General features: G+C 37.3%; 2 protein-coding genes across 6 annotated transcripts; both read left to right on the top strand.

Annotated features, from left to right (window-relative positions):
- Nucleotides 1-2,826: 2,826 nt before the first annotated feature.
- Nucleotides 2,827-6,853, top strand: mycla (MYCL proto-oncogene, bHLH transcription factor a). The gene is made up of 3 exons (XM_051125156.1): nt 2,827-3,201; nt 3,833-4,422; nt 5,807-6,853. The coding sequence occupies exons 2-3, from the start codon at nt 3,858-3,860 to the stop codon at nt 6,364-6,366; spliced, it is 1,125 nt and encodes a 374-aa protein (XP_050981113.1). The 5' UTR covers nt 2,827-3,201; nt 3,833-3,857; the 3' UTR covers nt 6,367-6,853.
- A 7,320-nt stretch (nt 6,854-14,173) lies between these two features.
- tacc3 (transforming, acidic coiled-coil containing protein 3) lies at nt 14,174-23,245 on the top strand. Of its 5 annotated transcripts, XM_051126776.1 has the most exons (18): nt 14,186-14,291; nt 14,651-14,673; nt 14,910-15,022; nt 15,476-15,641; nt 16,565-16,692; nt 17,900-19,075; nt 19,313-19,379; nt 19,465-19,639; nt 19,735-19,796; nt 19,965-20,098; nt 20,611-20,692; nt 20,798-20,947; nt 21,025-21,092; nt 22,240-22,283; nt 22,366-22,526; nt 22,630-22,736; nt 22,855-22,975; nt 23,084-23,245. In XM_051126776.1, the coding sequence occupies exons 4-18, from the start codon at nt 15,477-15,479 to the stop codon at nt 23,153-23,155; spliced, it is 2,712 nt and encodes a 903-aa protein (XP_050982733.1). In that variant the 5' UTR covers nt 14,186-14,291; nt 14,651-14,673; nt 14,910-15,022; nt 15,476; the 3' UTR covers nt 23,156-23,245. The 5 variants fall into 5 exon arrangements, with proteins under 5 accessions (XP_050982734.1, XP_050982732.1, XP_050982731.1 ...); XM_051126775.1 differs by lacking the exon at nt 14,651-14,673 and having other exon boundaries at nt 14,175-14,291; XM_051126774.1 differs by lacking the exon at nt 14,651-14,673 and having other exon boundaries at nt 14,175-14,291; nt 14,906-15,022.
- The last annotated feature ends 321 nt before the right edge of the window (nt 23,246-23,566 follow it).

The following is a 23,566-nucleotide window of genomic DNA, read 5'->3' as shown; positions in this document are numbered from 1 at the left end:
TGGGGTAAAGAAGCAAGGGAGTGGGAGAAGAGGAGAGAAAGAAAGAGCTGAGGAGCAGACTGGGGGATTTGGATACTATTGGCATGTCTTTGGGCAAACAGCTTTTTGTGGTGATGCTCAGGGCTGAGTGATGTGAAATAAATAAAATATTTGAAAATGTTAAAATATTACAATATTATAAAAGAATAAAAACATGAGGTAACAATAAAACAACATTATTTGATTATCACGATTCATTAATGCAGATATAAAACACTAAAAACAACTACATTTAAAAATGTAATAGATTGTTTGGTTTTTGGTCAAAAAAAAAAACTAATAGATAGATAGATAGATAGATAGATAGCATTTTATTTATATTTTATTTTGTTATTGTGGGTATAACATACATGCATATATTCTTAATGATAATACTTTCTATTTTAATATTCGAACTGAGTGCTTTTTTCAGTGCATTACTGTTAGTATTATGCAATTTTCTGTATACAAACCCTCCCGGCAGGAAATAAGACAGTATGAGGTTTCTCTCTGAATGGGGGATGGAAGAAACAGAAGAAAGTCTTTTGTTTCTTTCATGCAAGCCATTGATGACTTAGGAAGTGTCATGTGTCCTTTATGCAGTAGGAGGCGCCCGAACGCAAGTCTGAGTTGTGTATGTACATGTGCTTCATGTGAGGTGTGTGGGGGTTCTTTGTGTGCCTAAGTATTGCTCACTATGAGCTTTTTGACCACTAGACTGGGTGTTTTGACTGGCCAGACTTATACAACAGATGCCCAGACCAGTTAATAGAGCATAACAGCTCAAATGCGTGTCTCCCAGACTTTTATATTTAGTAGAAATAAACTGAATGTACTCAACAGTGCTGATCAGTACAGTATAAGAAAACGCTGAACTGCTATTTAGGACAGCAATCACTGTTCCGTAACTCCCATTTCTCCACCTTTCCTGTATGTGTGTGGGGGTTCGATGGTGTAATAGGCCTCATTTCTATTTTCCATCTTAGCCACACACGCCTTCATGTTTCAAAAGTATGAGTACACCAGACGCTCCTCTTTTAGCACTGATACTTTTTTAATGTAACACATAAACTTTTTACTTTCATATCTACAAATTAACTTGTTAAATATACCAGTTTTAGAGATATTTTAGCATGATATGAACTGATAGACATTTCTGCTCTATACTAAACCACAAACCTTCCATGTGAGTGCAGAATCCAAATGACGTGAAAAAAAGAAAAGAAAAATGCTCCAGGAGAACAACAGATGTGGCTACACTGCAAGCAAAGGTAGCAGAGTTGGAATCTCTGGCTGAAATCATATAATAAAAAGAAATGCATGAACAGTTTTCAACAAACTTAAATTATACTGATCACTGATTCATGTGACATGGGACAAAACATGTCCCAGAACTACACTACCAGTCAAAAGTTTTTGAACTGTAGGATTTTTACTGTTTTTTGAAGAATTCTTTTCTGGTCACCAAGCCTGCATTTATTTGATCCAAAATACAGCAAAAGCAGTAAAGTTTGTACTATTTAAAATATCTGCTTTCTGTTTGAATATATTTTAATATGTAATTTATTCCTGTGATCAAAGCTACATTTTTAGCATCATTACTCCAGTCTTCAGTGTCACATGATTCTTCAGAAATCATTCTAATAGGCTGTTTCACTGTTCAAGAAACATTTTTTTATTATTATTACCAATATTTAAAACATATATTTGATTACCCTTTTTTTCAGGTTTCTTTGATTAATAGAAAGATCCAAATATCAGCATTTATCTGACATTAAACACTTTTGTAACATTATACACTATACCATTCAAAAGCTTGGAGTCAGTATAATTTAGAAGAAATTATAGGAATGAATACTTGATTTAGCAAGGATGCTTTAAACTGATCAAAAGTGATAATATAGACATTGATAACGTTAGAAAAGATTTCTATTTCAGATAAATGCTATTCTTCTGAACTTTAAATTAATCAAAGAAACCTGAAAAAAAATCTACTCAGCTGTTTTCAACACAATAATAAATGTTTTTCTGAGCAGCAAATCAGAATATTAATATGATTTCTGAAGGATCATGTGACTGGAGTAATGATGCTAAAAATTCAGTTTTAAAATCACAGGAATGAATTACATTTAAAAACATATTCAAATAAAAAAATACTGTTTTTGCTGTACTTTGGATCAAATAAATGCAGGCTTGGTGAGCAGAAGAGACTTCTTTTAAAAACATTAAAAATCTTACTGTTCAAAAACTTTTGACTGGTAGTGTATGTGCAATTGGTTTGTGGAATAAATTAACTGAAATAACAAAAACTGTTTAAACTTTAAAATTAATCAAGAAATAGTTCGGGACTGTTTTTTGCCCAAATCCCCATTTTTACATAAAAAAATATTGTGCAGCTATGATCTGCTTTTTTGAGACTGTGATGATTTAATGGGCAAGGACAAAAAATATGGGAAAATGGGAGCAGAATGATTTTATTTTTTTTTGTCTTTTCTTGTCTGCAGCTCTTTGATGTTTAATATATATTTTAGCATGTTGACAAAGCACACTACAAATATAATTTTAAAAGAATCTGTTGCATTTTATCAACAGATGCTTTAAGGAAGCGGTACATAGTGCAGTGTTTGCGTCTTGTTGTCCTAGCCACTTCAGACACAACATATTGATTAGTGCGCCATGCATCAGAAGACAATTAAAAGGACGCGTCAGATCCATGATGATTAGATTGAAGTAGTGACGTAGAAGCTTCTATTTTCATTCAAATCCTTATTTTAGTGCTGCAAATTGCCTTCACATTCACAATAAGCCGCGGTTCACACGCTCTCCCCGCCCAGCGCCTCCGGTGGGTGGGTCCACGCTGAGCTCTTGCACACAAAGACGCAGATCTGGCGCGAAAGCACTTTTACCGGCAGCGGGCTGGGGGAGGGTGCGGCTGCACTGCACCACGCGGATCGATCGTTGCTGCCGTTGTAACAGGACACCCGCTTTATTTCCGCAAGGGAGAAAAAAAAACTTTTCTCGTTGTTCAGGTTAAACGGCCGTAAAACAAAGGCGGCTGGATTTGCGCGCACTATTGTTTAGTGAGCGCGTGTGTACCGGAGTTCTACCGGACGCTGCGCTTCTTTGTTCTGTTCTGCGCGTCCCGTAGACTCTCCTTGGACTTTGCAGGTCTGCGACCCCATGGTAAGTGCGTTTTTACATCAGGATACAATTAAGTTGTTTTGACCTGAATTCTAAGTTAATTTCGTGGTGAACTTTGGCGTGAACCCGTGGGCTGTTGAACATTTCCTGGATCCTTTAATCGGACCGGGTGCTCCCTTTACCACCTTGTTAGTGCGTCTAATCTTTATGGGAGTAATAGAGTACTACATTCACATCGCAGCCGTTGGTTTCTGTGGGACTTTAAATCAGCAGTGGTTGGTTATAACTTCCTGTTGGTGTAAATAAACTTGACGTGTTATTTGGGATGTTTTGGTGCATTGCAAACGCTTGCTATATGCGATTATATGTAGTTATGCATGTGCTACAGAAGTATTAAGTCTTATGCATTGTTAGTGCATTTAATAAATGCAATTGATAGCATACGAATTTGCGTGTAAAAATCGTGTTTGCAATGCATTTAGTGATCACGTGCTTGCATCTAAATATTGGGCTTTTTACCACTGCAAATGTGCATTAAAGTATATTGTGAGTTTAAGCGAGGCATTGAGTGAGTGCATGCAATTAGTGAGTGCATTTCGCTTGTGCATTGCGACGCATTTGAACTCCACGTGGGCAAGGCATCATTTGATCTAATGACTCGTTGTCTTCACAGATAATCTTGTAGAAGTTCTGCAGCGATGCCTGGAGTCAACACTCACATACTGTACGGCTGGGACATGGAGCACTACTTTTACGACGAGATGGACACCGAGGAGGATTTTTTTAAGTCTACAGCCCCGAGCGAGGATATATGGAAGAAATTCGAGCTGCTTCCCACCCCGCCCATGTCGCCCTCAAGGACGCCGGATGGGGACTGGCTACTGCCACTACCGGGGGACCGACTCGGGTGGGCACCGCCAAAGGTGTTACCATGTGATGAGGAATACGAGGGGCTGCACAAGTTCGACCCACTAGACATTTTTGGCAATCTGGGCTCTATCGTTATCAAAGACTGCATGTGGAGTGGCTTTTCCACGAGTCACCGGCTGGAAAAAGTGGCTCATGGCGAGCGAGCAACGGGGGCACCTCAGATTCAGACCTCGACCGCACAGAAGACTGTTCGTGCCGCATCGGGCACGCCCGTGACGGGGACCCAGGCGGCACAGTGTGTAAACCCCGCCGCAGTCCTGGAACTCCCTGTCCCGCATAACAAGAAAGTGGCTGCGGGTTCATCCGGTTCTGAGTGTCGCTCGGATTCATCCGGTAAGAACCACTTGCGATTACCTCCCAGCATTGATGGCATGAGTTGATATGATTACTTCGAGTAACGCTGAGCCGATGAAGTGATATGCTGTACAGGATGTTATAAAGATGAAAGTTAACCAAGTAATTAATATCTAACTTGCTATTTAGACAGCTGTTTAATGTAGCTCTCCAAATAAATTGTTCCATAAGAAGCCAAAGCATCAGGCGATGTGGAGTGGACTCCATTCCTCGTCCCAAAGTGCTGTAGTCTATTCCATCTCCAATCATAGTTTTTTTTTTTTTTTTTTTTTTTTTTTTTTTCCCCCTGCTCCCTGCACAGTAGTGAGGGGAAACTCTGCTCACTTTATAAAGCAATTTTTGCTGCAGGCAAGGTCATGCAACGCTTCCATTCAAAGGAAACTTTGACCTATTTTTAGTATGTGTGTATATCATTTCTTTATTTTAAGTGATCTTTTATTTGTGACACTAGACCACAAAACCAGTCTTAAGCAGCACTGCTATTTTTGTAGCAGTAGCTAAAACTACATTGTATGGGTTAGAATTATCTATTTTTTTTTTTTTATGCCAAAAATCGTTAGGATATTAAGATCATGGTCCATGAAAATATTTTGTAAATTTCGTACCGTGAATATATCAAAATGTAATTTTTGATAAGTAATATGCATTGCTAAGAACTTCATTTGGACAACTTTAAAAGGCATTTCTCTTTGTTTTTTTTATTTTTTATTTTTTTTTGCCTTGCACACTCAGATTCCACATATTCAAATAGTTGTATCTCAGCCAAATATTGTCATGTCCTAACAAACCATACATCAGTGGAAAGCTTAATTATTCTTTCAGGTGATGTGTAAATCTCAATTTTTAAAAATGGACCCTTTTGACTGGTTTTGTGGTCCAGGGTCACATGTACTTAGTTTCCAAGACAGCCTTTAAGTTAAATTTTTATTTTGACTTCGTTATGAAAGCCATTTTAATGTTATTAAAAACTTAACAGCTCTGGCCACACCTGATCTGTTTTGGCAATTTTTCTTTGTGTCTTAAACAAGTAATTTGATAACTTTTTAAATTCGTTTGCCATTAAAATTACAGTAGAAGCTGACATGGTTTTAGAAAGCCTATGTATCTGTAGAGATGGAATGCAACTTCCTTGCCAAGGACTGCAAAAAGTCAACAGATTGATTTATTACTGAGGTGAAGTGTGTAAACCACTATCACACTGGTGAATTGTTACACAGTGGATGCATTGCATTCGTTTCCTTATTTTGACAAATGACAGCAAACAGCAGTCTTGTGTTTTCTTTTGGTTATTAAAGTGTGCTGGAAAAGATGTCTCTATTAATTTGAAGTGCTTTTCCTAAATGTGCCAAATGTTTTGTCTCAGATGATGACGAGGATGATGATGAGATTGATGTGGTGACAGTAGACAACCGACCAAAGCGTGGCCGCCCTCCAAGTCGCCGTACACCAGTAACCATTACAGTGAGCGCTGATCCATTTGGACCGTGTCCCAAGCGCTTCCACGTGTCTTTGCATCGGCAGCAGCACAATTACGCTGCCCCCTCCCCCGACACGGATCCTGAGGATGACTTTGATGAGATAGAGTCTGTGAGCAAACGGCCACGCCTGGAGTCTTCATCCTCTCCCTCATCTCCACTGTCTTCCCCTGCCACATCAGACTCCGAGGACTCCAGCGAGCAGCGTCGGAACTTCCTGGAGAGAAAGAGGAGGGATGACCTTCGCTCGAGATTTCAGGCGCTCCGAGAGGAGATTCCAGGTCTGTCGGCATCCTCAAAGACCTCGAAGGTGGCGATTCTGACGCAGGCGACGGAATACTTGTTCCAGCTGCATGCGTGCCAAAGGCGTCAAGCTCAGGAGAAGAGAAAACTCAAAGCCAAACAGCAGCAGCTTCTCCGCAGGATCAGTGTATTACAGAACTCTTAAAAACATTTCCACAATATTTCCAAAGCTCATTATGGATGAGAACTTGGTGTCATTTCAGTCAAATGACACTTAAAACACTGCAGGGAGATCTTTGAAACCACAATGAATTATGTCCTTCTTGAAGCAATCTGTACATGTGTGTGCTGGGCTTTAGACTTTAGTTGAGGCGTGGAGAACTTTGTGTGAGGAGACAATGACAAATGTGCACATGCAATGCCTTTATAAACCTCAACAGATAGCGATGCAGAGGAAGTTATATTGACGAATTTACCTCCATAGCAAAAAGGGTGGGTGTTTGTATGCATGTGGGTGGTGTGAAGGGGAGCATGGTGTTCACGTTGTGTAGAAAATTTGAAGTGTCTTGTTCATAACTTGATCTGTACAAAATCTGCTGTAAATACTGTATTCAGAGGATGTTCTCCTCCTGTATCTACTCACAAACTGCACAGAGATTCTATTTTGTTAAAGAATAAAGCATCTAAAATGACGAGTGGTTTTGAGCACATTTTCTTCTGAAATGAAAAGCCTGGGTCCAAAACTAACTTGCCAAATAACTGTAACTTGCTGAGTTGCTCTTTCTAGTTCCTGATCTAGCATAAGTGGCATAATTCTGCTAAATAACAGGAAAAATCCAACGTATAAATATAGCTGCAAGCAGCGATTACTGGGGTTCAAGCACTTAAGGCATTAAGGCATTTAAGGAAAAAGACCTCACATATTTAGCAAGGCTGTATACACCTAAATCAATGATTTTAAAGCATTTTTGGCAAATTCAGACCATTTACTATACAAATGCAGTGTTTTTGAGTCCTTTTTTTGTTATAGTGCCAGCTGTGGTCTGATCTCCCTAAAAATTTGTTGCATGTGTTCACCAGGTCCCTTTTCTAAACGAAACCAATATAGCCTCCCAAAGGGGCAAATTTCAGCTTCTTTTTTTTTCCCTCCCCAGATTGAGCAAAAAACCTAGAATTAGTTTGCAAATGTAGGTTTTTGACATCTCAATCATTTAACAAACAATTTGATTGACAGCAGTGGTTCTAGAGACAAAGTTATCCGGGATGAGTTCTATCGTATAGCACTAATATCGCATGTACACTCTTAAAAATAAAGGTGCTTTAAAAGGTTCTTCACAGTGATGCCACAGAAGAACCATCTCTTTCTTACCTTTTTATAATCTGAAGAACCTCCTTTTGCCACAAAGAACCTTTTGTGAAACAGAAAGGTTCCTCAGATGTTAAAAGTTCTTTACGGAACCATTTAAACAATGAAAGGTTCTTCTATGCGTACAATTGTTTACGCCTTTGAAAAATGCGAAAGTGCCCGATTTCTTTCAAATTTCTCTCAGACTTTTTGAGGGCCCATCGAGTTTCGTTCCAATCGGCCTCCGATAAGCTAGTCTAACAGGTGCTGAAACGCCGTGTTTTTTTGAGATGCGCAAATGTCCTTGAAGACACCTGTGGCACTTTGGACCAAGACTACACTGTAAAAAAACAATTTGTTGAGTCAACAAAGTAATTTGTAACCTGGCTGCCTTAAAATTTTAAGTTCAGTCAACTCAAAAAAAAGTTTATTTAACTTGAAATGTTAAATAATACTAAGTGACAACTTTAGATATTTGAGTTGATTCAACTTAAAATTTGAAGGCAACTGGGTTACTTACCCATCTGTTAAGTTTAGCAAACACAAATATCTAAGTTGTTACTTAGTACAAATTAATATTTCAAGTTGACCAAACATATTTTAGTTGACTGAACTTAAAATTTTAAGGCAGCAGGGTAACAAATTATTTTAAGCTGACTCAAATTGTGTTTTTTATTTTTTACAGTGTAGGCAGTTATAGCCAATTTTAAGTTTTTATAGCGCCACCAAGTGGCCAAGCTCCGCCAACTTTTCCTGTGACCTCTGATTGAGCTCTTATGTATGTGTTCTGAGTTTGGCAACGATATCTCATTCCGTTCAAGAGTTATATGCGTTTTACTAAAAGTGGCCCTGTCCCTTTCGAATGTTTTGGCATCCCTTTGCGATGGTGAGTGGAAAGTTCAACTTTTTTGATAATTATTGATATTCACTCTCCAGAGAATCTTTCTGCACTAGTTTGGTTCCGATCGGGTGAAGAAACTATGACTAGTTTGCAAACGTTTTTTTGCAAACAGTTAAATCTGAGGCATGCATTGTCTGCCATGAGCCAAGAATTCCAACGTCATAAGAGACTTCAGTCTGCCACTGACGGTTTAGGAATTATGAGTGTTTTTGTACTTTTGTTTGCTGTAGCGCCCCTGTCAGGCCGATTAGGGCGAGCCTTGGTCATGTTTTAGGCAGTGTGAGTACTAACATCCCTCCAAGTTTCAAGTCTCTACGACTTACGGTTTGGTCTGCACAATCAGTTTTACACGGAGATCGCTGATCCGTGACCATTTTAACAATTACAATATAGGGTTTCAAAATGTGTTTTAAGCTTATGTAAACGTCTTGATTGACCTGGTTAAAAGGTTGGTTTTTGGATCCTTGCCAAAAATTAGATGTTTGCCCTGCACTATTTAATCAGTTGTGTGCAACAAAACTATTAAGGTTAAAGTAAAGATACGTTTTTCAGATCCTTCCCTCTGTGTGCCTGCTGTTGAAGCAGAAAGAGGAAGTAGTCTGGATATTTTGTAAAAAACAGGTAGTTCAGAAATCACCTTTACTCCCATTATCCTGAACAACAGGTTAAACAGTGACACAGTGGATGTGTGAAGACTGACTTGTGCTTATGGGAGTATCATTTTACTTACAATTTGAATAAAAGCAAAATTTGTCAGTTGCATACGGAAGCTTATTCATTCCCTTACACGTCTCTTTGTTCAAATTAATTCTTTAGGCTGCAGAAGTGGGAGAAGTGCATTTTGGGATGCAGGAAGCTAAAAGAGGAAGTGATGCAAGCAGCACTATGCCTTTTCCTGTGTATTTCTTCACCACACTGGGATCAGTTCAGTGTGTTGTTACAAAAAGGTCTAATAAATGCTGTTCTTTTGAACTTTTTATTCATTAAAAATCCTGAAAAAAAAGTATAATGATTGCCACAAAAGTATTAAGCAGCATAACTGTTTTTAACATTGATGAAAAATGTTTTTTTAAAAAACACCAAATCAGCATATTAGAATGATTTCTGAAGGATCATGTGACACTGAAGACTTGAGTAATGGTTGCTAAAATTTCATTTTAAAATTGTGATAGCATTTAACAATATTAATGTTTTTTTTTTTTTTTTTTTTTTTCAAATAAATACATACAGACTTATTGAGCATTAGACACTTCTTTTAATAAATAAATAAATAAAAATTCTGAACAGGAGTGTATATTGTTTTTTAGCTAAAAAAGAGAAATGGGTAAAGTTACTGGTTGTACAATTCCACTGTAACTTTGTTTACTGGACATTTTTGTTATAGTTCAGCTATTGGGATCTGGTGTGTTTATTTTCCAAAAGCGCTAAAAAGGTCATATCACTCCCTTTTTCCCTTTTATTCAAGGTCTATTACATAAGAATCCACACATAAACAGTCTCTCTCAGACATACAGCCCGAACCAGCACCATCGCTGCCCACTGACCCAGATTCCTTTCCCATAGAATCACAGGAAGTCAGACAGCTCCAAACAAATGGTGACCCACTGATCCTAATGAAGCTAATCTATGCCACACACACTCACTTATTTCATTCCCACTTCCTAATCCTGTCTATGATTCTTTCTTTCTAAAATCTCTTTCATTTCTTCTTTCATTTTTTTTTGTCAGAGAGTTATGTAACTGGAGTTACATAGGCAGTGTTTATGTCTCTCCCTCTCTCAGTCTGTCTCTCACCTCACTGTAAACGTTTTGGTCTGGGTGTGGCACAGAAGCAAGTTTATTCCATTTTACTTACTCTTAAGTTTAGAACCTCTTTGTCTATACATTCTTTTTAAAAAAAACTAAATCAGCAACAGCCTTTATTGGGTGTGCTTTTGGCTCAAATCTCTGATCTGAAGTAACCTTAATCTCATTGGTTTAAACACTACAGCCATCTGGCTGCAATACACGTCTTAACTTCGCCACCCATATATATAATCACACTTTTAGACACTACTGAAGTCAGCACAAACACGAAATGGACCCTATATACACTACCAGTCAAATGTTTTTGAACAGTAAGATCTTCAACTCACCAAGCCTGCATCTATTTGATCCAAAATGCAGCAAAAGCAGTAATATTGTGAAATATGTTTCATGGTTTAAAATAACTGCTTTCTTTTTGAATATATTTTAATTTATTCCTGTGATCAAAGCTACATTTTTAGCATCATTACTCCAGTCGTCAGTATTACATGATCCTTCAAAAATAATCTAATATGCTGATTTGCTGTTCAAGAAACAGCATTATTATTATTATTATTATCACAAATATTTAAAACAGTTGAGTAAATTTTTTCAAGATTCTTTGATGAATAGAAAGATCCCAAGATTTTGCATTTATCTGAAAAAAGCTTTTGCAACATTATACACTAAACCATTCAAAAGCTTGGAGTCAGTATTATTTATTTATTTATTTATTTATTGGGAAGGAAATGATAGAAATTGATACTTTTATTTAGCAAGGATGCTTCAAATTGATCAAAAGTGATGATAAAGTCATTTATAATGTTACAAAATTTCTATTTCAGATAAATTTTATTCATCAAAAAAACCTGAAAAAAATCTACACAGCTGTTTTCAACATAATAATAATAATAATAATTATTATTATTATTTTTATTATTATTATTATAAATGAATATTTTATGAGCAGCAAATCATAATATTAGAAAGATTTCTGAAGGATCATGTGACTGGAGTAATTATGCTAAAAATTCAGCTTTGAAATCACAGGAATAAATTACATTTTAAAATATATTCAAATAGAAATTATTGTAAATAGTAAAAATATTTCAAAAGTTTACTGTTTTTGCTGTACTTCGGATCAAATAAATGCAGGCTTGGTAAGCAGAAGAGACTTCTTTAAAAAACATTAAAAATCTTTTGATATATTAGTATATATTTAATACATGTTACTGGTCTTATTGTGAATGATTTATCTGTGCATTCATTTTTGACATAATCTTTAATCATAACGTGCCCTTCCTGTGATTCTCTCTGCAGATGTACACAAGGCCACACTTCAATTAAACCAACTACATTCAGATCTGCCTATATTCCAGTATGCAACACTCACTTCTCACAGTTTTTAATATTGTTTGATAGCCATTTCACTCAGAAATGCACACAATATGATAGTAAAATCGGTCACACTTAGATTTCATACCAACTTTAAATGCATGCCAAATAGATCTATATGTAATATATAGTCACCTTTTCAATAATTGTCAAACTGTTACTGTCCTTGAGTCATTGGACCATCCCTGTTGTTGAAAGTTGGATAATGACATCTGGATTTAACAAAATCAAGATTATCTTGTATTACATCTAATAAACTAAAACTAAATTAAAACTGATATCTTAAATGCAGGAAATACATGCCTGTACTTGATTTTTTAAAGCTCACAGAAAAAAAAGAAACTCTTTTCACTCAGAAATTGCTAGTAAATTTCACACATTGAATAAAACAGTTTGAAGTAGAAAAATTTAAATAGTATTTTCTTGTAAAATATACTCCAATCTTTGTTTACTTATAACTTCAACTAGTTTTTTTTTAACAGTGTATTTGACTCCTAAGTGCTTTTTAGATAGGATTTCAGGAGTTTGTGTCTATGTGTACACGCTGGTTTGAAACAGCTGTTGCATTGTGTGGATGCACTCTCAGAAGAATAGAGAAAGCCTTCAACTGAACCTAGACCCAGTGGCATCATTTGAAACCGCCCCTCTGTGCTGTGATTGGCTGAGGAGCTTGTATCTCAGACACGGGGGGTGGGGGGGAGGCATTAGATTGGTGGGGGGTCTTTGTCTATTTGGGGTTTTGTCTTCAATGAGATTTTAGACTCCCAGCCATCAGACCAAAGCTTCAGTTATCGGGAGCACCACGACTGCACTTCAATGCATGGTCTTTGAAGCCGTTCACAGTTTGCCTGAATGCAATATTAAATTACAGGCATTCCGTGTACAAGCTGGATATAATAGGTAAAGAGATGCATAATTTCAAAAAGGCAATAAAGCAATAATTCCTAAATATGCAAGGGTGTGTTAGACAGCTAGGCAATTACCTAAAAGAAAATGGAAAAAAGAGAAAAAGGGGTGCAACTAAATTAGTTATGGATCTGCATGTAATTTCTGTCTGTATGGGAACTATGCAGCACATACAAAACCAAGAACTGTACTTTTGTGGTGTACATTTACATTTTATTATATTTTTGCACTCTGCAAGCACTATAAAAACTACTCAAATGATTCAAACTCAATGCATATTTGTGTTATAGCTTAAAAAACAATGCAAAAAATAAAATAAGTACAGTCACCTGGGAAAGAAGAACCCTGTAGCCTGTGAAACCGTGTTCTGTGATTAATCATGGATGTTTAGTGTATATGTAGCCTCGACTGATGTAAGCTGAATATAGGTCAGTAGTGTAGGGAGAGGGAGTGCACTGGCTGACCTCAGCACAAACATGCCATTGTTATGTAACTCTCTTCTCTTCCCTGCCCTCCCTCTTTTTTCCGCTCTTGCTTGTTTTCAGATTCATACTCTGATTTTTCAAGCTTTTTAAAATGTAAAAATGAGCTTTAATCCGCAATGCATTAAAACATTTTATATACATGCATATTATATATAAAAATCCTCATACAAATATAAAAGCAATTTCTGCCCATTGTTGATCTCAAAAAGCCATGCAGTTTGGTATTAGTTGATCCATTGCTGCCCTCTGGTGGAAGAAAGACGCATAAATAATAGATCCCTTCATCGTTTTTGTTGTTTGTGCTGTTATGAACTGTTTTTTTCAACCTTATTTTTCCCATAAGAGTGGGTGCAGCCATTTGTACATTTTTTTGTGTCTGGCTTCCGGTCTCATCCAATTCCAGCTATTTTTAGCTGCACAAAAAGTTCGTTTTGCTGCTTGATATTGCAAACTGGTGTCTTACCATATTATTTTAATGTATTATCTTAATTATTAACACACTGGTTTGTAGTGCAAACTGTTTTACCGTTTACTGCACTTCGATTTTCTTCTCGTTGTTTCCCTATGGTGGACTATGAACAGGACGTCTAACACATTACCAGAAAACAGCTTACTTCCGTATTGAAAAATAAGGTGGGTAGTTGTATTGCATACAGATCACGTGTTTTTATTTAAAACCACAATAAGCATCTATTTTCAGTGCTTTTTATTTAAGGGATAGTTAACTAAAAAATCTGTCTTTGCTTAGTTTATTTTCATATTCCTATTTTATTTTCATTCCTATTTTTATAGGAAAAATAATAAAAGTAAATTGTAACATATAAAATAATAATAATAAAAAATGTATCTTTTAAATAAATGTGTAAAGCGAAAGACTCTATGACGAAAACACCACAGACACTTATATTTAATATTTAAACTGCAACAACAACAGTAGTTTACGCTGACAGCTTTTTATACTTTAGTGTAAAGTCGTTGGTAAAAGGGTTAAGCGAGGTCATATTTATTTGGCTTCATAAACTGTCTGCGTCAGTGACTTTTCCCCATTGGTTGATTTAAATGTCTATCAAAAGAACATCCACTAGGCTCTGAGACGACACAGTTCGACCCGCATTGCTATTGGTCGGTTCATATGATCACCCCGCCTGTTGGGCGCCGAATCTTGCGTTTAATTGGCTGAAACTGTGTAGTTTAAATTTGAACCGTTTCAAACAGTAGAAAGTTATAAACGCATAGGAGCCTCAGTGTGTGTCGTGCTGTCTTTCTCTGAGAAGATAACGGTTTATGTGTTAGATTTGAGCAATCTGAATAAGGTATGTATTTTAGGAAACCTTATACACATATATAGTGAGCGATAATGAACAGCAAAAGTAACGATAGATGCTATTGGCTCATTTGCTAGTGCTAGTTACTAGGATGTTGGTAACTGCTCATATGACGCTGTCATTTTTAAATAAATATATTTTATCTAACTTTTTTTTTTAGAGATTTTCCCCCTTATTTTGTTAGCAAATGTAACTATTTAAATAATAATGGATTGTTCTGAAAATAAATTGTTTGGTCATTGTTAGAGGTTTAACGTTAGAGACGTAGAACGTTAAAAAAAAAAAAAAAGTTAGTTTTTTGCCTATCCTCAAATTTATGGTTGTTTCATGTTGTGATTTCTAATCAGCCCTGTCATCCATGTGGGCACATGTGAGTCTAGTGGAAACTAGTTGGAAATGACTTCAGTTTCACTCATTTAATAAATAGTGGAATTTGAAATTGGCTAAATTTCCCACTCAGTCCACTGGCTGTTCTTGTTTGGTCTTTTTATTTTCTTTCTTTCATATGCACTGGAGTTGGGGCTTGGTCTTAGATCTCACTGTGTCCAGGTTACAACTTGATAATCTCATTTATGATGGTGAGCTGTTTATCACCTGTCCAGGTAGACTGTAGACGAGAGAAGCTGTCAGAAGTGCCTGTCATTACAAAGCTGACAGTCTTATTGTCAATCCTACATAGTTGAGCAGAATCCAGGGAAGGACAGATGAGGCCAACATTGGTAATGATTCTTTGAAGATTTTTTTCAGTCTCTTCCTTGTTCCTCCTTATTCTCATACAAAAAAACTGCCATCAAGAGTGTCTGGTAGAACATATGCCACTATTGCCACCATCAGAATGCTTAGTTTGTTGCTGGCTGTCTGTTATAACCTTTGACCATCTCTCTAAGGGATGATTCCTTCACAGATATAGAGCTACTTTGTTCCCTCAGCACATGGCTGAATTGCACCGGTTGATGTCACATGTTTGGGTTGTTAGTCACAGTGGGTTAGCCTCATCTCTTACTGATGCTCAAAAGAAATGCAACAGATTTTAAAAGGTCTCTGGGTGTTGGGTTAAAAAGGTCAGATGCCCGCCTCCGGGTCTTATCAGTAAAACCAGCTGTGTGTGGTGCCCACTGGGTGTGGCTTTTCAAAGCCCATGTTGTCATATTCTGTGTGTTTCTGTTTTGCAGCATGAGTTCTGAGGCGCTAAAGGAGAATCAGGGAGCTGTACGAATGAACAGTATTTCTGAAGCCGCTTGTGACATTTTCGCATTGGATCAGCCAACTGGCAGGCCCTCGATCCTGCGGCAGTCCCAGGCTGACAACATCAGCAGGACTGCGCATAGAGGAGCAAAGGTGGGTTTTCTAGAGGTTAACATGCAATTTGTGTGCTTCTGCATTTTATTTAGTGTAATAAACAAATCTTAGTTGTAGTAAATTGGTTTCTATTTTAATATATAGAAACATAATTTATTCCTTTGATAGCAAAGATGCATCTTCAGCAGTCACTCCAGTCTTCAGTGTCACATGATTAGAAGTCATTCTTACTGATTAGGTGCTTAAATGGTTGGTTCACCCAAAAATGGAAATTCTGTAATTAATTACTCACCCTCATGTCATTCTTCAAAATATGAACGAAGATTTTTTTGGTGAAATCCAAAAGCATTCTGACCCTCCATAGACAACAACGCAACTACCATGTTACATTTTCAGAAAGGTAGTACACGTGTGCGTCAAGGTATTCTTGGGAACACTTTGACTGACGCAGAAGAGAAGAATTTGATATAGTTGTGTTTTCATAAAAGTGAAGTTCAAACCTCATGTCACATAGACCTTTTTTAACAATGTCCTTATTACCTTTCTTGGCCTTGAACGTGGTAGTTGCCTTGCTGTCTATGGAGGGTCCAAAAAGCTCTCAGATTTGATTAAAAAAATATCTTAATTTGTTTTCTGAAGATGAACGAAGGTATTACAGGTTTGAAACGACGAGAATAAGTAATGACAATTTTTCATTTTTGGGTGAATTAACCCTTTAAGAAACACTTAACAATTTTAAAACGGTTGTGCTGATTAGTAGAAGCAGTGATACTCAATATTCTTTGAGTAGTAAGTTCAAAAGAGCAATATATGAACACTTTTGTTAACAAATCAGTAATTTCTCTTTAAAAAAAAAATATACCCAAAACTTTTCAGCGGTTATGGTATAAAGCATTTGTTGACTGTGTTGTCAGGCTTTACTGGAGTTTAGATTTACATAGTTCTTTTTTGTTTTTGTATAGGTTTGTTTTCAAACTCCACGGCGGGACCCAGTCACAAAGAAGATCATGTCCCCGAGCCGCACCAGTAGGCCATCCAGCCAGGAGGACAGCAGTAAAGCACTGGAGACTCTCACGGCCTCTACTGACCAGTAAGCTAATTTTAATCTTGTTTAGGGCTGTAGAAATATCTTGCACACTATTCTAAGTGCATTTTCTTTAAACATCCTATTTGTTTGTACATATTCATACTCATTTTCAATAAAAAAAAAAAGGTCCTAGTTCTCATGCTGGCACCTAGCCAATGGTACTGCTAACTGACCCACATTTCCCCAGACTTCCAGTGATGTTGCCATAACCTCCCCACAAACACTGTTTCTATTTATAAACATGTTATAATGTTCGAAGTCATTTCATTAAAGGGGTAGTTCACCCAAAAATGAAAAATCTGTCATTAATTACTTGCCCTCATGTCATTTCAAACCTGTAAGAGATTTGTTCGTTGGTTTTCGAAAACCCAAATTAAGATATTTTTTATGAAATCCGAGAGCTTTCTAAAACTGCATAGACAGCAACATAACTACCACATTCAAGGCCTAGAGTGGTAGTAAGGACATTGTTAAAATAGTCCATGTGACATCAGAGGTTCATCTGTATGTCCAGGATTCCCACGGGTCCTTGAAATCTTTGAAAGTTTGTGAATTTGGAAAAAAAACCCAAAAAAAACGTTGCCTTGACGTTCAAGCACGCACAAAACTACTACAATGGTACCTCAACCATTGTTTCACAGACACACTGTGAAACATTGCAAAAATAGCAAGTGAAGTTAGAATAAAATGCTTTTTTGCATAGTTGTTTGACAAATTAAAATTGTAACAGTGTATCTTACAAGGTAACAAGATGTAACTTTGCTCTCACTTGAAATGTGTCCCTACATTAAGTTCTTGAATTTGAGGGTGTTTTACCTGGAATGTCCTTGAAAGGTCCTTGAATTTGAAGTTACCAAGGTGTGGGAACCCTGGTGTGTTGTCACATGGACCATTCAACAAGGTCCTTGCTACCTTTCTGGGCCTTGAATTTGTCAGCTGTGTTGCTGTATATGCAGGGCCAGAGAGGTCTCAGTTTTTATAAAAAATATCTTAATTTGTGTTCCAAAGCTGAACAAATGTCTTATGGGTTTGAAACAACGCGAGGGTGAGTAACTAATGACAGAATTTTCATTTTTGGGTGAACTATCTCTATCTCTTTAAGCACCTTTGTTCATTCACAACTAGTAAAATTCATGTATTAGTAACATTCATAGTAATCCATTTACATGAAAATGGTGAAATCTACTAACATGTAAAATTGAATTTGCAGGACATCACTGTTAAATAACGCTTCCACCGCACCGATTGACATCCAGAGTAACAGCGTTGCTTACCCTGATGATGATATGCCTGTTCAGAGCAGAGGTGCCTATACCCTCGATCTTGACAATCTAGATGCCATCAACCCTTTCCAGGGCTCCAGTAAAATGCAGAATTCTCCTCCTAAATCTTCTGCTTTACCCGAGTCTTGGATATCAGAGCTTGTAGAGTCGGATACAACCGCAGCCCCTGTTTCTGCACCTCAGGCTGAGGTTCCAGAGGTGACTGATGCTGGACTTGATGAGACCCTTCCCTTTGTCCCATCAGTGGAGAATTCTCTTGCAGAATGTTCTGACAACATATCTTCAGCAGAGGGCACCGTCATCCTCAAAACTGACAACATTGAAAACAGCGCAACAGATGTGGAAGAGTCCGATATGATCGAACCAGCAAAAGTGCCACAGCAGATTCCTATTTTGGAAGATCAACCTGAGGCCCAAGACTCACCACTACCCCCTGCGGGATCCTACAACTTGGATTTTGACAATCTTGAATCGCTCAACCCATTTCAAACTGGTGGCTCAAAGATCCCAAACTCTCCTCTGATTGGCAAGGCATCAGTAGTTTCCGATCCACCCCTGCCAAGCCAAGAAGTTAAACAGGAACCAGAGCTTTCAGTCCAGACCCCAGATGTCCCAACATCTTCAGATACCCCCATGCCACCTCAGGAGAACTCCACAGCCACAGAGGGCTTATCTACAGTGCCCCCTAAAGAGAACCAGATGCTACTAGAGTTTAATTTTGATGATGGTACTGAAGTCAAGCGCAAACCTCCTCCGAAACGTCTTGGGGTCAAAAGACCTGCAGGTGCAAAACCTGTGACGAAAAAACCAGTTGCACCAACCACAGAAAAGAAAGAACCAGAACCCAAGCAGTTGTCTCCTAAGAATCCAGAGGCGACAGAACCTGTGGACATTCCTACGTCTCAAGGTTCTTACACCTTTGATTTTGACGACCCAAACTTTAACCCTTTTGGCACAAAGGCTAAGATGGGTAACTCTCCACCACGTGGTGTCCAGACCAGCCCAGTTTTGATGAAAGCACCAGCTCCAGTTCAACAGCCTGAGGCTCCTGCACAGGATGACCAGTCTGAAACCCCTGCACAAGATGACCAATCAGAGCACAGGTACAGAAACCAGAGCTCGTACAGCATCTGTAAATGTAAAATGTAATGCATGTAATTTCTTAGTAGCGATTAGTAACTTGAGCTACAGGTAAAGTTGAAGTCATGGGTTTGACTTCCAGGGAATGCATGAACTAATTATGTACCCTGAATGCAATGAAAGTTTCTTTGGAAAAACGCTTTTGCCAAATGCATAAATGTAAATAATCTTAAACTCAGATTTTTCTTTTTCTTCTTCAGGTCTCCCCCAGCAGTTTCTGAAACCGATGGGAACATGGCAGAAATTGATCTTCCTGTCACTAAGCAGGTAAGAGTGTCTTTTATATTTACAAATTCAACAAAAAACTTGTTTCCACAAATTATGATCATGTTGTTACTCATTCTCTTATTAGCTGGCAGAAGATGTAGAGTCATTCACTGTGTCCAACACAAACATACCCCAGAATCCAGCAACACAGGAACCAGATCTCATGTCAACATCAGAATTTAAAGTGGATCTACAGAACCAGACCTGTGATCTTGGTGTGGCAGCACCAAGTGAAGATGAATTTGTGCCGGGAGCATTGTGTGAGTGTACATGGCCGCATTTGTGTTTGAACTAAACGGACTGATCTGTTGCAAGGCCTTTGACATTGTGAGCAATATGGTTCTCTTTGTCTCAGTTATGCCAGGGGGAGATTTTGATGGGCAGATTGATTATCTGGAGCAGTTTGGATCAAGCACTGTGAGTGTTTTCCTTTTATGAGGCTTTCCAACAACCCAGTTAGTGCAAGAGTAATACATTCAATGTTTTTTTTTTTTTTTTTCTTCAATGAAAATGCTGCACCGAGTCCACTGTTTATTAAGCAAAATTTCAGTTGTTCAGTGCTATACTAAAACACTTTTTTTATAGTTCAAGGAGTCTGCCTTGCGGAAGCAGTCACTATATTTGAAGTTTGACCCACTGTTGAAGGACAGTCCAAAGAAAACTGGAGTGGACAGTGGCAACTCTGGATTTAGCCTGCCACGGCCTTCTCTTGCCATCAGGTCAGTCTTTTTAAACATTTATATTAACTTTAAAGAAGCTGCTCACTTCAAGAGTAAAAACTTTGTGATAGTTTACTCACCTCCATGTGATCCAAGATGTTCATGTCTTCCTGTCTTCAGTTGCAATGAAATTAAGGTTTTTGAGGAAAAAAGATGAGCATTTCTGGTTAAAAAGTTTAAAATACATTTTAATTTTAAGAAAATGACAGATTGGGTTGCTAGGCAAAAATCATATTCCTCGGTTGGTATTATGTAGAGGCCTTTAAATAGCATTGAAACTGTAATTTGGACCTTCGACCTGTTGGTCACCATTGAAGTCTACTATATGGAGAGAAATCCTAGAATGTTTTCCTCAAAAACCGTAACTTCTTTTTGACTGAAGAAAGACAGACATAAACATCTTGGATGACATGGAGTAAATTATTAGGAAATTTTTATTCCGGAAGTGAACTAATCCTTTAAATGGCCCAATGCACGTTACAATAATTATGCATTTGTTCTTTGCATGTTAGAATGATGGAGGCTGCGAAGTCTGAAGTAAAGCAGAAGTCTCACAGTGACAGTTTGAAGCTGCTGGATGATTTGCCTCCACCAGTAAGATGATGGCACAAACTTCAATGCTTTGTTTTGTCTTTAACATTTTGATATATTAGTAGGCACTGAAACAGAGTCCATTTTACAATGTCTGTTCATCTCCAGGTAGTGGAAGCTGTGGTGCCAGATCCAACTGTTCTGGATCTGCTGGTTCCCACTTTAAAACAGCCGGTGAAGACTGAGGACTCCATCATAGAGGTTCTCAAGTACAGTCAGAGAGACATGGATGCTGCATTACAGAAAGCAGAGAGACAGGTTGGCTCCCATAGACTCTCATAAGATAACTGGCACACGTCAGATTGGTCTCTAACGTTTTGGTTTTCTTTTCTTAGGCGGAGGAACGGCAACAAGAGCTTAAAACTCAGATTGAGAAGCTGCAACTAGAGAATCAGCACATGTTGTAAGTCTCCGATTAGACACATGATCCTGGACCACAAAACCAATCATAAGTAGCACAGGTATATTGTGCAATACATTGTATAGGTCAAAATTATCGATTTTTCTTTCATGCCAAAAATCATTAGGATATTAAGTAAAGATCATGTTCCATGAAGATATTTTGTAAACTTCCTACCGTAAATGTATTAAAACATTATTTTTGATTAGTAATATGCATTTTTAAGAACTGCATTTGGAAAACTTGCACACTCAGATTCCAGATTTTCAAATAGCTGTATCTCTGCCAAATATTGTCCTAACAAACCATACATCAATGGAAAGCTTGTTTATTCTTTCAGATGATATTTGTCCCTGGACCACAAAACCAGTCATAAGGGTCAATTTTTCAATTGAGATTAATACATTAGCTGAAAGCTGAATAAATAAGCTTTCCATTGATGTATGGTTTGTTGACAATATTTGGCTGAGATGCAACTATTTGAATATATGGAATCTGAGGGTGCAAAAAAATCTAAATATTGAAAATCGCCTTTAAAGTTGTCCAAATAAAGTTCTTAACAATGCATATTACTAATGAAAAATTACGTATTTATATATTTACAGTAGGAAATTTACAAAATATCTTTATGGAACATGATCTTTACTTAATTTCCTAATGATTTTTAGCATAAAATAAAAATCAATAATTTTGACCCACACAATGTATTTTTGGCTATTGCTACAAATATACCCCAGCGACTGGTTTTGTGGTCCATGGTCACATATAAATCTCATTTTTTAAGGAATTGACCCTTATGACTGGTTTTGTAGTCCAGTGTCACAAATGCTTTCACATAATACCTGGAGAATTAATGAATTTAAGGTTCATACAATCATGGAAAACCTAGAATTGTACCTTCAGTCAGTTTGATCTTACTCTTGAATTCTTACTCGTTCATTTGAGTGTTTTTTTTTTTTTTGTTTTGTTTTTTTTCTCAGTTGGATTCTCAAATGAGTCAGTCATTTGGTTCTCTAATGAATGATTAAAAGTGTTTTTCCAGTCACTTGTGATTTACTGGATCAGTCAAAAAGTGTGGGACCCCTAATGCATGACTGACATTTGAACAGCTCACCAGTCTTAAGCTTTTTTTTTGTTTGTTTCTTCTCAGGTTTATAGTGTCAGAATTTGAGGCCACCATCACTCAAATCACAGGTAAAGTACTTGTTTGATCAGATTCAGTACATTTAATTTAAAGGCAGTATGTCAGATACTATCACATCCTGTGTGTTTACAGATGAGCATAAACAGAAGGAAGATTTGGCAAAAATGGAGTTGGAGCGAGTCCTTCAGGAGAAAGATCAGCTGTCCAAAGAGTTGAATGAGTTGGAGAGATCCTTCTCATCTGTTGTCAAACGCCTTGACAGATGCAAGGAAGTCATCGAGGGCTTCAAAAAGGTATGCTTTGAGACTTCTGAATTAGGACTTCCAGACTTCATCTCAAATCAAAATGGCAGTGTATAATGTGTGGTGTTGTTTTAAAACAATTTCTGTTCTATAGAATGAGGAAACTCTAAAGCAGTATGCACAGAACTGCATGGACAGGCTGCAGAAAGAAGAAAAGCGTTATCAAGCTTTGAAGGCCCATGCTGAGGAGAAACTAGATCAGTATGTGCTCAAACAGTCTGAAACACATTTATGAATGTGATAATACAGTCTTGCATAATGTATGTTGATCGATTTAATACATCTACGAGCATCGCTAATTGCGCTGATGTTATTTCAGAGCGAATAAGGCCATAGCTGAGATTCGTACTAAAACGGGCGCAGAGGTGGCAACACTGGAGGTGCAGCTCAAGAGAGAACAGCTGAAAGTTCAGTCCCTAGAAAAGGATCTGGAACAAAAGGTAAATGCACGCGCACACAGGGGAAGTCACTCTTACAGTGGTTTCCTTTTGAGTGTAGTTCTGAATTGTTTTTTAAAATGTTGTAACATCTCTATTTTCTCTTCTCAGGCAAAAGAAGTCAAAGATGTCACAGAACTGTGTGATGAGCTGCTGCTTAAAGTGCAAAAGCATGGTTTTTAGTGTATTTTGTGTTCATTATTTGTGTTTGTTTGTTCGTTATTTGTATTTGTTCTAAGCAATTTTAATAAATAATAAAAGAACGTTATGAAAGCACAAACCTTTGTGTTGATGTGAGTCCCCATGAGCAATGGCTCTAATACGTTACTGTCTAAAACAGGGCTATTCACTTATCTTAATTTGAAAAAAATTAAAATTTAAAGGGAGTGGGGGCTGTCCTCATGTTCTGGGTGGGTCTATAAAATTAGAAATTAAGTTGAAATGCATATTCAGCATGAAAATTAACTAATATTACTAACACCAACAACTATAAAAGGATAATAGGAGTGCCAGTAGATTTAAAGAAAATAATTAATTGCACCTTTTTCTGTAATTAATATTTAGCTTATTAATATTTATATTGTCATTTCACAC

Source organism: Labeo rohita, chromosome 13 (assembly GCF_022985175.1).
Source record: "Labeo rohita strain BAU-BD-2019 chromosome 13, IGBB_LRoh.1.0, whole genome shotgun sequence".
Classification (NCBI taxonomy): Eukaryota; Metazoa; Chordata; class Actinopteri; order Cypriniformes; family Cyprinidae; genus Labeo; species Labeo rohita.
The sequence above is the reverse complement of the archived record's forward strand: the minus strand, read 5'-3'. Positions and strand labels throughout refer to the sequence as shown.